Source organism: Neolamprologus multifasciatus, chromosome 18 (genome assembly GCF_963576455.1).
Source record: "Neolamprologus multifasciatus chromosome 18, fNeoMul1.2, whole genome shotgun sequence".
NCBI classification, from domain to species: Eukaryota; Metazoa; Chordata; class Actinopteri; order Cichliformes; family Cichlidae; genus Neolamprologus; species Neolamprologus multifasciatus.
In genome coordinates this window covers 15673560-15691472 of record NC_140456.1, presented here as the reverse complement: position 1 = coordinate 15691472, position 17913 = coordinate 15673560, and the positions used below count along the sequence as shown (strand labels likewise).

Genomic DNA, 17913 nt, shown 5'->3' with positions numbered 1-17913 from the left:
TGTCCTGGCGTCGGCGGACGATGATGAAGGCAGTCTCACACGACTCTTGGGAAGGCTATCCAACTTTGTGTTCTAAATGTAATTATTTAAAAAAAAAAACAAGTTTAAAAAAATAGAAAGAAAAAAGAAACAAATCTGGAGACAGGAGCCAAAATGACTTAGAATTTGTTTATTTATTTATTAAATACAGCATATTACACTCATGTTGATAATCCGTATATACTAGTACTTATATAGAGACATTGTTTTAAAGTTAAACTCTTTATTGCCGCACATGTTGAACCGAATGTTTCATTTTCTTCTTTTTATACAGTGTAAAAAAATGAAATGAATCCTATGAACAGACAAACATGTCCTTTGTGCTACATATTACAAAGTGGTGTTAACGTTCAGGACATGATGACACTGATAAGACACATGCTGCACAATGGACACTCGGCAGGACAAACAAACACAAAAAAATAATAATTCCACAGGAACAGGAAAAATCCTTCACGCAGTGCATTACTGAAAGTCTGGCTTCCAGTCAGATCTGATTGTTTCACTGATGCTAACTCATACATGGTAGCCAGCCCCTTGATCATTGTTGGCAAAAGAAAACAAAAAACGACTGGAAACCAGGCTTTGCATTTAGTAAAGCAACGTCTAACACTTTCAGACAGTCACCGTGTGCATTATTTCATTCACATCCACTGAGTCTAGCACCCTCAGACCTACGTTAAGGACTCGTTTTCAACATTTGAAGAAAGAAAACCTTGTGAAATTTCCATACTCTCATTTGCTCTGTTCAACCTTTGGGATACACTTTCATTTTTCTCATGAAATGAAGTGCTTTGCATTAAGGAATTTTTCAACTTACATAGTGCAATTTTACATTCCTCGTCATTGATGAATTTGTCTCCATGTTGTAAAACTATTTGGTGCATGAATGGAAGAATGAGTCAAAATAAAAGTGCATGCAGGAGACGTACAGACAGGAACAATTCAAAATATGCTTGTTCGATTTCGCAGTGTGGGATAGATAAGGAGGCTGACACCACTCCACTCTCGGTCTGCTACATATGAAGCGGCAGCCAGGGGCCGGTTACTTGATTAGCATAAAGAATGAAAGAAGGGGGAAACTACCTCAGCTTGGTTATCCCTGTAAAGCTCTAAAACAGGTTGATTTAGGTAGATTTTTCCTTTTTTTTTTTTTTTTAAATTAAAATGGCAGCCTCAACTAGCGGACTGACAAATATACATTGCTTTTATACATTGAGGCCAAGGGCTATTATAAATGAGCCCTTCGTCATCAGATGGTTAGCAGGTTTCTGTGGATGTCTGTGTGTCTGCCTATTCTTTTTGCAGACAGTTTACATGATAATGAACTAACAGAGCATAACCTAGGCTTTAAGCATTGATTATACTCCGTTGCAGAGATGGACATTGATTTACAGTTCGAGACCCAATAGCGGTGTAGTTTTTTCTGTTACACTTCTCTGAAGTCTGTTTTATGCCCACTGCCTGGGATAGATGGGTAGCTGGTCCATTGTTATTTAAATTCTTCACAGACGACTCTGTGCAGTCACAAAAAACAGGCAGGTACACAGATGCCCACACAGATGTTCGCACGCACTGATGACAAAGACATCCAGTGGACTTGAACCAAATAGATCAGCAATTAAGATTGTAGAAGGACTTTGTGCTAGTGGAGCTTTTCGTTACGTCAGAGGGCATATCCTATCATGAGATACCTCAGAGAACCAGGGTTACACGGGTAACCAAACACATTAAAGTCACTCATGAGACTAGGAAATATACTGTGTTCCAACTGAAGAGTTGGAAATCCCAACTTTGATGTAGGACTTTCCAATTTGAACTCTATACAAGCTGAAATTTTTTTACTTTTTTTATTTTTTTATTTTTTTTTGGGGGGGGGGGGGTGCGGGGGGGGTAGCTAAATTACTTAATAACTCAAAAATTATGAGTTATGTATCTGAGAAGTCAAAATTATAAACTACATAAAATTGGGAAATAACCCAAAATACGATATTTTCCACATACTACTACTACTGGAACGGTCAACTCGAGAGTGACGTCACTCCTACCTCTGACAACTTCAGAGGTAAAAGGAACAAAGCTTTAGTCCAGGCACTACATCATCTGTCTGTGTGTGGTAAAGGTAAGTACTTATTATTATTGGACAGATTTTAGGCAAACCTATATTTTAATAGTTATTTTTGACCATCTGATGTAGCAAAATGTCAACTATACAACAAATAAAATAAATAAATAAATAATAAGATAAAAACCAATTAAATTTGCACTTTTTTGCTTTAAAATGTGTAATTACTATGCAGCGCGCTCAAACTACTGCATTCGAAGACTTACGTTTCTTTATGACCGCTTTCTGATTATTTATTAACAGCAACAAAAATTATGCCAAAATATAAGAGCTTTGCAATTTCATGTTTAATTTGTGGGTACTCCTCTCCCATGACAATTCTTCTCCTGGCAACGAGAGGGAAGTATCCCTTACTAACATTACACTAAAATGCAGAGAAAAAGTATTTTCCCTCTTCCTGATTTGTTTATTTTTTTGCACATTTATTAAATTACATTACTTACATGATTCAGATAATCACACAGATTTTTATGTATTTACTCTGGTTATCTTTGTTAAATACTACAATTTATTTTGCTGATCTGAAGTATGAAAAGATGAAAAAAATCCTAAGAACTCAGGAAGAGGGAAAATACTTTTTCACGGCAGTGCATTTTATTTAGAGCTTCAGAGGTGCTGCTTTCCTCTGCTTCCAATCTTTATGCTTCCAATCTTTAAGCTATTCATCTCATGATATTAGCATCATATTTAAAAGAAAGTGAATTCAAGCTTCACAACTCAAAAGACAAAAATATGAAACTATTACTTTAGAAGAAAATAAATAACGTTGTGTGGACGTAAACTTAGGAAAACTCAAACTCGAGGAGAATAACTGAGAAAGTACAAAGGAGGGAAAGAAGTTAAGGAAAATGAAGTTAAGGAAATAAAAAAAAAAATCCCTGAGGGCTAAAATCCTACAGATGTCTTAATGATAAAAGCAATAGAGGATGCTTCATAACCAAAAATGATTGGAATCTCATGTACAGTACTGATGATTGCACAAGGTAATCACATAATTCTTTAGCTAGCTAATGCACAAATGGGCACAGATTCAGTATTTCAGCTGTGACATGAACAGCTTTGCTTGCAGGACTACAGACTTTTAACTGCATGGAATCAATAAATTAATGCTGAGTGCAACACAAATGCTGCATTCAATAAAATGTGCCCTTTAAAATGAGAAAGAATGAGGATTTTTTTTTTTTTTTTGCTTGTGGCAGCAAAAATAGAACGGACCTATGGAGGGCAAGGATAGAAGAAGTCATCGGAAGAAAGAAAAACTGCAGAACTGGTCTGGTAGAGAGGAAAAGGTAGATGTAATGCAGAAAGGGCTGAATAAGGTATAAAAAACAAGAATGGGATTTAAAATGGAAGAAATAAAGGACAGAATGTATCAAGAAGACATAATAAAAATGTAAAACCAGAACATCAGTTACATTTTCTTATCAGGAGAGGTCTTTGAGTTGGTTGCTTTGCTCAATGACCGCCTTTGCAAACTGCTTGAAGACTCGGTCCATATAAGTGCTCTGACGTGGCCACAGGCCCTCCAGGAAACCAATATGGCCGCCGTGATGGGTAATGAGCATGGCCAGGTTAGGGTTTTGTTTCACTGCCTCCACTGGAATGGCTGCAAACACAGAATTCACTTTTTGTTTTTTTGCTTAATCTCTGTGCAATGTCTTTACATGACATGCCAGAATGTTATCATTAGTTCACGTAGTTGAAGTATTTTCACCCATGAACTGGACTTTGGACTGGAGACTCACCGTGAGATGGAGAAAAGACATCATCAGCAGCGTTGAGACATAGCATTGGCACCTGCACAGATTTGAGCCTGTGGACAGGACTGGCATCGCGGTAGTAGTCGTCATTGGTAGGATAACCAAACATTATGGAGGTGAACCTCTCGTCAAACTCTCGGATGGTCCTTGCCTGTGGGAATGCGGTAAAACGATTTATTTGGTCTACTTTATTTAAAGAAATTGGCATGGCTTAACGCCACTGAAAATAATCCCCTACCTTCATGACATGATCAATGTCGTAACATTTTTCGAGCACTGGTCTGTGCCTGTGGGGCAGATTTAAAAACAAAAAACAAAAAACGGGTCACTAACTGCTGTTAGGTTACATGACTTGCATTTGAAAATATTCCCCAGAAATGCTGACAAGGTTGTAACTAGGGATGGGTATCGTTTAGGTTTTTTAGGTTGCTTAAACGGTGCTCAAACCGGTGCTTAAAGAATGGAGAACACAAAATTGGTCCAAAAACCTCTCATGTTCAGCTGTTTTTTTGTAAAAAGATAACAATGTTAGCCTTTTCTGCAGCTATAGGGCATATATGGCATCACTCTTGGCTGGAAGCAGTGCTTAAACAAAAACAAACTTTGTCCAAAAACCTCTCATGTTTAACTGTTTTCCACTTTTTCTTTAGTCATTTTAGCCTTTTTGGCCAGGGTGAAGGGAGTATCTGCCATCAAACAAGAAGACAGCCGCATGTAGCTATGATGATGTTTGCTAGTTCACCTTACATGCATTAATGTAATAACGTGGTTAGCCTACTGAACGTAAATTACACACGAACATCATGAAGCTACTCACGCAGAGAAGAACGGCTGCTGCTGCCATCATCATCCGTCACCACCACACCCGCAGGAGATGCGCTCGGTGTGAGGTCTCGCAGCAAGCTATCAAATACGGCGCATTTTTCTGCTTTAAAAAAAAAAACGCTATGCGTCGCCAGGTGTTTCATCGGATTTGAGGTGTTACCTCCTTTGACAGTATCACAGTATCACCTTAAAGCACTTGTTGCAGGCTGCTGAGTTTGCATATTTTGCTGTGAAGTACAGCCAGACTTTTGACTGCTTCGCCTTGGGCATTTTTAATCTGTAGCTCTGCTCTAAAAGTACGCACGTACCTGGGCCCGCCTACTATCCTCGGAAACGTAAAATGATTGGCTAGAATTCAAAGTGTGTCACAGCTCAGGAAAAAAAAGCACCGAAATGAAGCACCGAAATGTGCGCTGCTTTTCGGTCTGGTTACTACCGTTTATGTCAGAACCGGTGCCATCATGGCACCGGACTAGTGATGGGTCGTTCGCGAACGAAATGGCTCTTAGAGCCGACTCTTTGAAGTGAACGATGCGAGCCGGCTCCTTATTGGGAGCCGTGAGGTTTTTTTTTTTTCTTTCTCTCACCCTCTCTCTCGCCCTTTTTTCCGCTAAACTCCGCACGCGCGGCCTGTACTTTACGCTGGGCAGAGGGGGGAGGGGCGTTAGTTACACTCGCAGTAGCACAGGAACAGAGCCAGAGAGAAAGAGAGCGAGGGACAACAACATCACATTAGAAAGGTATAGTAATCATCCACTATTTTCAGTTGCAGATGATAAAGGATTCAGAAATCATGCAGGCCCATATGACAGAGAATGTGCATCTTCTTTTTGTTTTAATATTTTAATTTATATTTAATTGTGTTGTGGTTTGCAGTGTTTTGTGTTGTTTCACGTTAAATTTGTTTAAAAGGAAAAAGCTGAAAATTTAAAAATTTAAAATGTAAATAGTTGTTTTTTGTATTATATGATTTATTTATTACATTTTATGTGGAGTGAATAAATAAAGTGTATTTATGGTGGCCCTTAGAGTCAAAGCATGTACAATCTCCAAAACACGTAAAAACTCCAAAACACGTAAAAACTCCAAAACACGTACAAACTCCAAAACACGTAAAAACTCAGAAGCACGTACAAACTCAGAATCACGTACAAAAGTGCTCCAGGATGCTAGGGCGCAGTGTTGAGCTTTTGTTTCCTAGTGGCTACACAAGCCAGGAAGTATCAACAACCGGATTTGGTGTGTGGTAGTAACAGGTAAATGAACTTTTTTTTTTTTTTTAATTATTTGAATAAATATGAGTGCTTGTGTATAAATACACAAACAATACACACATGCTTTCAATTGTGTAATTTAAGTGATCTGGGTAGCTCTGTTTTGGAAGTTCAGTAAACACTAGAAATGTGTTTTGGAGTTTGTACGTGCTTTTTGGAGTTTGTATATGCTTTAGAGTTTGTACGTGCTTTGTCTCTAGGGGCCATATATAAACGTATATAAATAAAACCACTTTTTTTAACATTAGTAATTCCTTTTCTGCATAATTTTATATTATTGTTAATGATTAAATAATTAAAGCAACAAAACAACCTGAAGAGCCGGTTCGGAGCCGAAAGAGCCGGCTCTTTTTAGTGAGCCGAGCCGAAAGAGCCGGCTCTCTAAAAAGAGCCGGAAATCCCATCACTACACCGGACACCGGTACCCATCCCTAGTTGTAACAACATAATAGACTACCCCGGAAAAGAAAAGATGAATTCAAAAGAAGATCTGTTCTTCATCCAGCTTTTTTCAATAAAACATCAACATCAATATGAGAACATTCCTCCTGCTAATGAAATTCAGCTCCTCATACATAGCCTTCATTTCCTCTCAGCATGATCCCGGTTTCAGATGTGGAAACGTTGTCATCACTATTTGTCTCAAATAGCAATATTCTAAAGAACACAACTGGCCTGATAATAAGCTGATATCAGTTATATTTATTTAAAATTAGCATGAACTGATATTCTCATTCGCATCAAGAGCAGTAAAAAACGTGGGGGTCGTAGAGGCTGTGAAAAATGGGCCATTTTAGCCCGTTGCTAGGCAGCTTCAATTCAACTTTTGTGGATCTAAATGAGTTGATGCTTTTGTTAAATGTTAATTGCATAAATGCTAGAAAAAATTGCAGTTGCTAGGCAACATGAAGATGCCATTTGTGGATGTCATTTGCGTATTATATAAGAATATTTTTATCCATCTATTAATTCTGGACTGTGGCTTTTTTCAACTTTTGGCATTGAATTCATTAGCTGTTCATAATGGTGACCATTGATCCTAATTTATTCTCTAGCATTTTTGGAGCCTTTAGTTCTTGTTATAATTTATTTTTCCAGTTTCATTTGTTTCCTCAGTGTTTCCCGTCTTCTCCTCTTGTGTCAATTCTTCTTCGTTTAGTTCAATCCTGTGTCTGCGTTTCCCTGTTTATTGTTTCTCACTTCCTGTCTTATCTTAGGCGTCATTTCTCACTTGTGTTTTGTGTTTAGTTTTACTTCACCTCATGCCTCATTGTCTTTCATTATAATCACATGTGCCTCATGACCCTGCTGTGTCCACTTCTACTAATTACCCTCATGTGTAGAAATAGCACTGTCTTCTCCTCAGTGTTTATCAATCAACCCTTGTGTTGTCCCTGGCTATTAAATCAGTTATTAGTCCTTTAGTCCGTTATTAGTCTGGATTTCTGGATTTATCCAGACTAATAACTGGATTTATTATCATCATCATCATCATCATCATCAATGCAATAAAGGTGCTCTTTAGGTTTACACTCGGCTATTTATCCATCCTGCATTTGACATGTGGTTACACAGCAAATGACAGTGAGACAGCGAGGGGAAGTCTCGAGTACCCAGAGTGACACCATATAAAGGTGGTTCAGCCTTGACCTTTACCTTTGACCCTGTTGCTGGAAGGCAACAGTGCAAACCACTACATCATCATAATTATTACTTACTTAATTATGATTAAGCATTTATTGATTTCCGATTAGGCTTATACCTTATTAAAATATTTGTTTTGTCATATTGTAATTTATCGAGCTGTCACTAGTCTATGTGTTTGAGCTATTTAGTTTTAATTTAATTTTCTAACCGGATAAATAAAAAATATCTTCTTTTACTTCTTCTTCTAACACAATAACTTAGGAAAAACTCAGTGATGTCCAATACGAAAAATGATGAGGCAGCACTAGGTAAAGCACTATCATGCATATGTCATTGCTCATGTTAACACACAAGTAGGAATATATTGTGGATATGTAGTCAGGCTTTGTTTAAATGTTTTGTTCATCACCTAACAAACAATAAAGCATACCCTCCCCCCCCTCCCCCCCACACACACACAACTTTCAAATGAGCAAACCAAACATAAATATTTGAAATCCAGTTGTTCAAGCCTCTGTTTAGAAAATAGCACTGGCAGTGACTTAGTGGCTGTGTTAATCCCTGCTCTAGCCCTGGCTGACCTGTGCACAGAGGCTTGTAGGCAGCTGGTGAGGTAGGAGTTGAAGAGGAAACGGTCCAGGGGTTTTTCCAGTGAAGCGGTGCACTCAAATACATCCCAGCCCGCTGAGAAGACCACGACCCCTTTCAGACAGGTTTCCCGGCCCTTGCGCCCCAAGTAGTTTGCCAGCATCATCCTGAATATGGAGAGAGGGACAGATGAAGGGACAGAGGGAAACTGAATGACCAATCCCCCAATTCAGAGGATTACTGTTGTGCAATAAAAAACACATTATTTGGCAGAGTGCGCCGAACAACTGGAAAATAATAAAACAAAGCACTGACATGTCCCCAACACACAGTAAATGTTCAATATCTCACAGTTTACTAAAGCTGCATCGTGAAAAGTAGCTTTAATATTTATTCTGACTTTTATTAGCAGTATGTGCAAGCTAGCTTGTAAAGAGTGGCTCCATTACCCGCCCATGGACACTCCTGCAGCCATGAGTGGAGCAGCTTCATAGGCCCTCTGGATGTGTTCAATAACCGTCTCCAGATCCTCTGTGTTGGCTGCACAGTAGGTCCTTGGGGTCTGGGTATGACAGGAACATAACACAGTCACTCCTGCCTTTCTGATTCTTTGTCTCTGTCAAAACCACGATGAAGACCCAACAAAAGTGAAAACTGGAAACTTAGTATAGTAAAAACTTAGATGACATTACAGATTATTAGTTTGTTAGAGCAGCTGTTTCTTCTAAAGGATTTTATGGAGACAGGCTGACAGTCCACAGACATACTGAAATTCAAACTGTGCATCAGAATAGTGGAGAAAGGTGATTTAAATGAATGTGATGTGGTTGTTGGTGCCAGAAAGGCTGGTTTGAGTATTTCAAAAATTTCTGATCTGCTGGGATTTTTCCACACTGCCATCTCCAGGGTTTACAAAGAATGGCCATCAAAAGAGAAAATATCCAATGAGCTGCAATTCTCTGGGTGAAAATGTTTGTCCAGAGGCCAGACTGCTTTGAACTGGCATTTAGGCAACAGCTACTCAAATAACAAGGCATGCAGAACAGCATCTCTAAACACACATGTTAAACCTTAAAGCAGATGGGCTACAGCAACAACAGAAGACCACAATGAGTATCACTCCTCTCAGATAAGAACTAGAAAGAGAGGCTCCCATTGGGACCACCAAAATTGGGCAACAGAAGATTGGAAAAGTGTTGCCTGGTCTAATGAGTTGAAAGCAATGGATACATCCTGCCTTGTATCGATCATTCAAGCTTTTGCCAGTGATCTCATGATAATACGGATATTTTCTTGGCACACTTTGGGCCCCTTAGTTACAACTGAGTGTTGTTTAAATGCCCTAATCTACCATGTACCATTCTTCTGATGGCTGGTTCCAGCAAGATAACGCACCATGTCACTAAGGCTTAAATCATCTCAAACTGTTTTTTTTTAAATATGTCACAGAGTTCTCCGTATTCAAATGCCCTTAACAGTCAGTATCAATCCAATAAAGCACCTGTGATGGAAACAAAGATGTGCAGTAAATAAATCTGCAGCAACTGGGTGATGCTACCACAACAATATGGACCAAAATCTCTGAGGAATATTTTCAGCACCTTATTGAATCTAAGGTAGCTCTGAAGGCAAAGGGTATTCCAATTCAGTAATAGCATGGTGTACATAATGAAGTATCCAGTGAGTGAACTCTATTGAAACCTTCAAAGTCATTTGCTCAGTAGACCACGAGAATCTCCTCTCTATAAAGCCATGAAAAGTGGATTCACATTTACCTGTTCACGCTGTGTATCTACATAAAAAATGCTTTAGCAGGCCAGCACAGGATAACCCATTTTTCTGAGACTCATTATTATTGTTTATTTGGCAATTTCTGAGTATGATAAGAATGCTGTTCTGTGTATGTGGGGGTGACATTTCATTCGACTTGAAACAGTGTTATCACTCAGAGCAGGCTACTTAACATTTAAAACAAGCCTGCTCTAACTTGAAGGAGCCTATTTAACAAGTCCAGTTTCTCAGCTCTCCAAGGCTGCTCATTAGGATTCAAGAAGAAGCTCAGGCAAACTATATTCCTGCTTTTCTCTTCTCTTATGCTTCCTTTAATAGTTCTGGACAAGAGCAGAACTTTAATAGGCCACCAGATCTTACTATGCTTATTTTTTAATTGAATATATAACAAAACAACAAATTAATAATGTCTCAGGGGAACAGACTTAGCAGAGTGAACATATTCACTGCAAAGCAACTCCACAGGAGAGTGTAATGTAATAGGCGTTTTCTCAAGGTCTGGAAATAGGGCTATAGCACTTAGGGATAATCTTTGTATCAGTATGCATCTTTCACACAGTGGGCCATTTGGAAAAACTGGCCTGGTTGAACAATGGAGGATATTCACACTTACTGGACACAGAGAAAATGCTCAGAGAAGCATACAAGTGCTAAAGCATTTGCACTGAATATAGCACCATTTTCTCCACTGAAAGAGGGAGAAAACTGCCCCAACGACCTGGTACGGTGCCAGGATTACAGGGTCTAGCTCAAATGTAATAACAGCTGAACCAACTGAGTTCTGGATGTAAACCCCAATCAAACACAGTGACACTGGATCCTTTGTTCTTGTTTCAAATCTGAAGGTTTGATTTTGTGCACTCTCTCCAGGTGATAAAACACCACTTTGACTAAAATCTCTATGCAATGGTGATAGTAAATGTAGCAGGTAGTAGAAGGTATCTCTATTCTAAAGCAGAGACATGCAGAGAGTGCAGAGAGTGGAGCCATTAAATGCAATGTGCATGGAATACAATATCCAAGTTTGAGCTAATTTGTATTAGCTCAATATACCCGAGTGCAAGAGGAGAGATTAAGCCAGGTGTCGGGACAGCACGTGTTTGGCGAGCTCATATTTCTGTGGCTCGGCATTAAAATACAGTATCTGTCTGTAACTTAATCCCTGCTGTGCAGCAACATTGTCTGTTCGGCGTCCACTCAGGCTCCCTGTGGGCTCTGTGACACGTGTGCAACAGAAGAAAAAGAGCAACTCTACAGGGAGGGCAGCTGTCCTAAACAGTCGTGTCTGACGCTGTGAACATGGACGGGGCTCACGGACGAAAAAGAAGAAAAAAAAGAAGAAGAATGAAATCTTTGACACGTGTTGGGACAGATCTTACCAGTAATGTTTCACCAGAAACTCCTCTGTTGTTGAAAACCACGCATCTGAAATCCACAAAACATATACCATTTTAATAATCACTGTCAAATTTAATGGGCAGCAGGTAAATGTTACATTTTGAATATATTAGATTGAGTTTGTCGAGAATGTAGTGCTGTTTCTTGACATTTTATACATAATATTTGGATTTATTACTATAAAAACTAACTGCATGCTGCAAAGTAATTGTATATGTTGTACATGTGTATGTAATATAAGGAGATCTGAACTGATTAGTGCATTAAACAACCACTGACTAGCTCTTTTACTCAGCTTTCCAGAAGAAAATCCAAAGTTTGCTGATAAAACATCCTCAAATGTGCCTTCGATTGGTGTAAACTCACCAACTTCAGATTTCAAACTGGCTAAATCGCTAAATTTCCTGCCAATTTCAGGGTTTTACAGTTAATCAAAAGCCTATAAAAGCTCACGTCCAAATGAAAGCAACAGCCCAGATTTCTTTAAACAAACATTTCTTACATAAAAGAAATGAACTGTGTATACGATGAAGTGCGCAGGGAGGCACAGCTGTGTGAAGGAACTGTGTTTGTACTGCAAAGCAAAGTCATCAGCATCTCGCCAGTCATCTATTATCTGCTGGAGTCAGACCTGCTGTTTTTATAATCGGCATAACTCAGCAGCAGCAGCAGCAGCAGCAGCAGGGCAGAGCTGTACAGGGTGCTGGGCGAGAGGAGGGGGGAGAAGGAGGTGGTGGTGGTGGAGTGCTTAAACACGCTGCAGCATACACTCGGAGGCTGGTCCGGGCTAAGCTGCAAAGCTTGTACCCGGATAAGCTGTAATTAATTAAGCTACACAGACAGGGGAGAGGGGTGGAAGATGCTGAGTTTGCCGGCTCTCTTCCCATGCCTTTCCAAATCTGTGTGAAAGAATGAGTGCAGAGAGAACATAGACAGGGCCTATTGGAGATGAAGGAAAGTGGAGGGGGGAAAAAAAGTGCCTCCCTCTGCAACTCTTCAAGCTCGGGCTACATTTGGCTATTTACAAAAGCAGCTCTCGACACGGAGCTTAGCTGCCCACTTTATTTGTGATTTCACCTCAAATAACCCGGAGCCCCTGTCACTCATGGACCCATTATATAAAGGTATAAAAAATCTTGCAAAAGCACTACAGAACTGGTTGCAGATTTTACTTTGCAATCATGAAAGCCTGTGAAAGTTCTTTCAATTTATTTGGACAAGAAATCTGCAGTCTGTGTGGATAGCAAATTAGAACATGAAGCAGAGTTTGAACTGACAACAGAATTGTCAGTTCTTTGAGTCAGCCAGGCGATTCAGCCAAGACCACCCACCTATAGCCCAGATCCCGGCTCTGTTGGACCATGTGTAAGATGTAGGACTCTCGGCTGGTGCCGGTCAGACCGGGGAGGAGGAGGACTGTGGGCCTGGTGGCAGGGTCGGGATGAGAAAGGCTGTCATCGTTGTCGAACCAATCCAAAGAGATCTGTCCTCCATCTGCTGCTTTAATGAGCTCACTGCAGAGACGAGAAGGACACGCAAGTCAGCAACACCGGTCTTCCTGACAATGATCACTCTGTGCGCCTGTATATATCGTCTTCTTTGTTTCATCCATTGTATATATACAGTATATATACAGTCAGACATAAACATGGGACAACACTGGTGTGAAATTTGAATTAAAAAGCATATCTGCTAATAAAATAGCTATAAAAACAGTGGAAATAGTCCACTTCTTTTCTCATCACAATTAATACTTTTAAGTAACGTGATTACTTCATTGCATCCATTACACACGCTGCTAAAGTGGGGACTGGATATGTGAGCACAACACTCACTGACAGCTGCCTCATTTCCCTTGCGAGCACCTTGTCATCAGACTCTGCAACACACAGCAAATTCAAATAAAGAGGAGGGCATTGCACCAATGGGTTCTTATAGCTAATCAATTTCGTGGATGCACAACCTGTGCGTGGCAGATGATGTAATTCAGTCTCGGTGCATTTTTAAACCTGCTCCGCACACACAAATGCACACACGCGGCAGCCGCTGAGCCCAACTTGGCCGTCCGGCGGTTAAGAGAGACAGCGTGAAATTACAGAACGGCCATGAAATATGCACCTGAGGCGAGACTTTAAAGTCAAGAAAGGCCAATTCGGAGAAACCAGCAAAGTCCGTGGTGCTAATCCCCAGCTATGACAACAAGCTGAGTGGAATTTCACCCAGACGGCCTACGATACATCGGACATCTTTCACGCTGTCCGTCCTTGGGTCAACCTTGTATAACTTCATTATAGGAGGAATGTCCTGCTGTCCCCAGAGGCCATGTGATAATAACTTGAGTGAATGCAACCATCAGTCTTTCTAGGTTTGATGCGGTAGCACAGACCTCCACTAGCATCTGTACACCCAGGGGCATTATGGGAGCATTTTTCTCCTTCACAAAGATCTCTGTGAAAAGCAGAGGCAGTGCCAAAGTCCTTGTGGCAGATTAATGGTGTACAGTTCTTAATTCTTTACCATTTCCCTTGAATTAAAAGTCATATTTAAACAAAATCAGCTGTGGTTTTATGTAAGGAATTAAGAAAACAAGGAAAAAGAATATTAAAGATTGTATTTTTGTCTTTTACTCTAATGTCTAGTACATGGTACAGACACCTAAACATAAGGACATCAGATCAGTTGTATAGTCTACAGTTATAAACACACACACTTGGGCAAAACGCATGTACGTGAAAAATGAGGGTCTTTTTCCCCCCAAGTGAAAACAAATAAATAAATAAGTTATACATGTGTTATAATTAAAACCAAATCTGTCTTCACTCATTCTAATCTCTTATCTTGAGATATGTGGGGGATAGGGAATGCAGTGCCAATTAATCTTCAGCAGAATTAACATTTTCAAGGCGCAGGGCTGGCGGACCAAGCCAGCACGGTGACACAAAGGATCTCTTTCTCCTCTGGGCTTTGGAGATTGGCAAAGAACAAGAGCCAGATTTGTTTCCAGTTGTGGCACTGGAAAGAACGACCAACAGCAATTTCTCAGTGAGCAAGTTTGATAAAGCCAAGCACAGTCAGCAGCAAAGTACTCAAAATGTTTTCCCTGACATTTAGTAATGCTGAAAGCTCTTGTGGAACAAAATTGATTCAAAGGAGAAATAAAATATAAGCTTAGAGGATGAAAGTGACAATTGGCACATCAGTCACAGCGGGGACTTACTTTCTGTAGATGACCCCCGGTTTGGCTGTGACGAAAGGTCTCAGCAGAGTCTGGATGCGGCTCTCCCAACACCAAAAGGTGGGGTAGTAGGTCTCTGACACTACTGGACATTGCTCCCTCAGAAAATGGTAGAACTTCTTACCTCCAGAGATCAGCTGTGGCTTCTGCAAAACAGACGTGAATGTAGGATGGCACAGGTTAAAATCAGACTTCTAAGTGCTGTTATTTAGTCTTAACAATAGATCCATTACTGTAATAATAAATTTACTGTCACATGTGGTAAAGCTAAATCTAAATATATTCATTATCATCAAATCACATCTAATACAGACCAATACAGATCTAACTGTGACAGAGTTTGCTTTATGAGTGCATAAACCTAGTTATGCATGATTAATGTGCACAACCATGTTCAAGCATAGCAAGCTGCTTACTTTGCATTAAGTCACGGGTGTCAAACTCATCGGCCACACATGGCCCAATATAATCTCAAGTGAGCTGGCCTAGTTAAACAACTGCTTAATAACCAACCTTTTAATATAAAGAAATAAACACGCACACACACACAAAAAAAAATTTGCATTCCCTGACTGAGGGTATAAAAGTGGGTGCTGGAGGTTGCGGGTACTCTCCATGGCAACGCAGGCCTATAGACCAGTCACTCACCCCCTGGCAACCACCTGTCACTAGCAAAAATGGCTATAGGTATTTCTTTAGTAGCTGGTGTAGTTTGAATGGAAGTGGCAAATTTATCTACAAACACTGGCCAGCTAGTCTCCGAGCTGTAGTGAAACGGTGAAAAGTGTGGTGCAAACTAGAAACAGATCCTGATTGCCTTCAGTGCAAAAGCAGAGAGCCACAACTTCTATTTGAAGGCGAACATTCCCCAATTCCAGCTTGTGCTGCAAAACAAATATTTTCAACCATTTCAATCTGCTAAAGGTTTTCCTCTACTGAGAGCCAGCAACCTCCGGGATCCACTGACAAATAGTACCTGGTGGTTGTATCACATCGCTTATGGTGGGGAAGTCAGTTTAAAGCAATTTAAGCAACAGGTTTTATTACATTTCCATTACATGTTGTTGGGAATTGCATTACCAAGTTTAGAAAGCATTTATACGGACTGTGTGTGGAGAAAAGCAAATAACATTGTGAGTGACGAGACCTCTTCCTTTAAACTACCATCTCCACAGCACAATTACCCCCCCCCCCTTCACAAAAAATAGGTCTAAACTGTCTTTTATGTCTCAAGCCATCAAACCTCTGAAAGTAGAAGAAAGTGTGTGTATATTGTTTGCTTTATGTTGATGTGATTGGTTTTCATGTGTTGTTTACAAATGTTAATCTAGGTAGTCAAATCTAAACAAAACTAAAATTAGATGTGAAAAAAACTGACTAAAATAAAATTAAATAAAATTATAAAGGCAATATCTTTAGTTTTAGTGTTTGTTAGTTTGGCAAAAAAACAAAAACAAAATCAAAACTGAAATTTTATTGAGACTTTGCCACTCACAAGACTGTGAGTCACAAAAACTTAATAAAAGTTACAGAACTACAATATTTCTGGTGTATTCAAAGGTCAAGTGACTTCTGCTACAAGCAGAAATAAATAAATGCAAATTAAAAATAAAATGAACAATAAAAAATAATGTTTTTTTTGGAACAAGAAAAAAACTACAGTATTTTAATCTTTATTTATGCTAAACAACTTTAGCTCTACCAACACTTAAACAGCCATACGTTTTTCATCCCTGTGTAGTACAGTGAAGAAGAAAGTGAAAAAACAAAAAGAAAAACTTCTTTCCAGTAGACCGGATTGGAACCTTTGGCGGGCCGGTTCTGGCCCCCGTGCCTCATGTTTGACACCACCGCTTTAAGAGATTCTGACTGGCAATTTCACAGATCCACGTTTATTTTAACCACATTTATACATTCAAACCCTAAAGTCACAGACGAAAAGCTTCTTTTTATTCATTTAGTGAACGCTGTTCGTCTCCATCCTTTTCAAATGAACGGCGGCAGCTCAGCGGGCGTTACATAACACCTTCTACCGGCATTTCTAGCTTACAGTAAAAGCTAGCCTAGCTTCCCTAATGCCGACATCTAACTGCAGTCCTTTTCTCGTTACATACGAGCTAAACTTTAATATGGATAACACCCATTTTGAGTCTATATACGGATTAGTGTTTGCTCCGTCGCCTGACATCCGACGTACACGTGCTGCTTTGCGGCGTTATCCCTCTAGTTAAACTGATGCCAGCTAACAGACACCTCCATCCGCACCTACGCCGAGTACCATCACCAGCCCCTGGCAGTTAAGATGCTTCTCCGCGAAAGAGCACACACCGCACACGGGGATTTATGTGACATATACAAGCCGTATACCGCGAAGACTCCCCTCAAAAGACACAGACCCTTAAGTTAATGTCAATTACCTTCGCTACTGAGATCAAATAGTAGCAGGTGTACGCCGCGCTGAAGCCCAACACCAGAGACAGACCCACTCCCGAACCGAACAGCCCAACTTTCACTTGGTTCTCCAGGTAATGCGACAGGTCCCGAGTCAAAATGTTGAAATTTAAGTCCAGCGAGATCATTGCAAGGTCCCTGGTGTTTCAGGTACTGCGAGGACAGCGGCCAGCTCTGGTGATACGCGGTTGTGTGTGCCTGCGAGCCCACAGTGAAGGAGACAGTCAAGGGGACCCGATGAGGACAGAGATATATAGGTATCAGCGACAGGTGGCGCTCTTTGACCGGCTATGCAGAACAGGGAACTCAGAAGCATCCCTGCGCCCCCTGCAGTCCACAGACCCGCAGTGCAGCACAGGGATTGGAAAGCTGACGGTTCAGCCAAAAACTAAAGCGAAACTAAAGCTGGCGAATTAAATCAATAAAAAGGTGTTTGGAAAAACAGCAGCAACATCACTGTGCACATTGACCTCCAGAAAATACACTTACTGCAGTGGAAGTACAGGGTGAAATTAATTTACTTACCAAGCAAAACAGGCAAATGCCCCAGCGGGTACACACCTCCATGGGGACCAGTGGAGGTGTTTACCTTGTGGAAATTTGTATAGTTTAATTTAATTGGAGGGGCCTTATGGCAACTGTTTTCCAATCTATTCCCACAGACAGGCAACCTGGGCTAAAAAAAAATCAATACATTATTATTATTATTATTATTATTATTATTATTATTATTATTATTATTATTATTATTATTATTATATTTTTATTTTTCCAGTTTTT

At 40.1% G+C, this 17913-nt stretch overlaps 1 protein-coding gene across 1 annotated transcript; it reads right to left on the bottom strand.

The window, feature by feature from the left end:
* Positions 1-154: 154 nt before the first annotated feature.
* Positions 155-17377, bottom strand: abhd3 (abhydrolase domain containing 3, phospholipase). The gene is made up of 9 exons (XM_085139617.1): positions 17100-17377; positions 14665-14828; positions 12779-12961; positions 11429-11474; positions 8708-8820; positions 8252-8425; positions 4163-4211; positions 3910-4075; positions 155-3770 (listed from the first exon to the last, which is right to left on the bottom strand). Exons 1-9 carry the CDS (start codon positions 17259-17261, stop codon positions 3589-3591), a joined length of 1239 nt encoding a protein of 412 aa, XP_084995743.1. The 5' UTR covers positions 17262-17377; the 3' UTR covers positions 155-3588.
* Between the last annotated feature and the right edge of the window lie 536 nt (positions 17378-17913).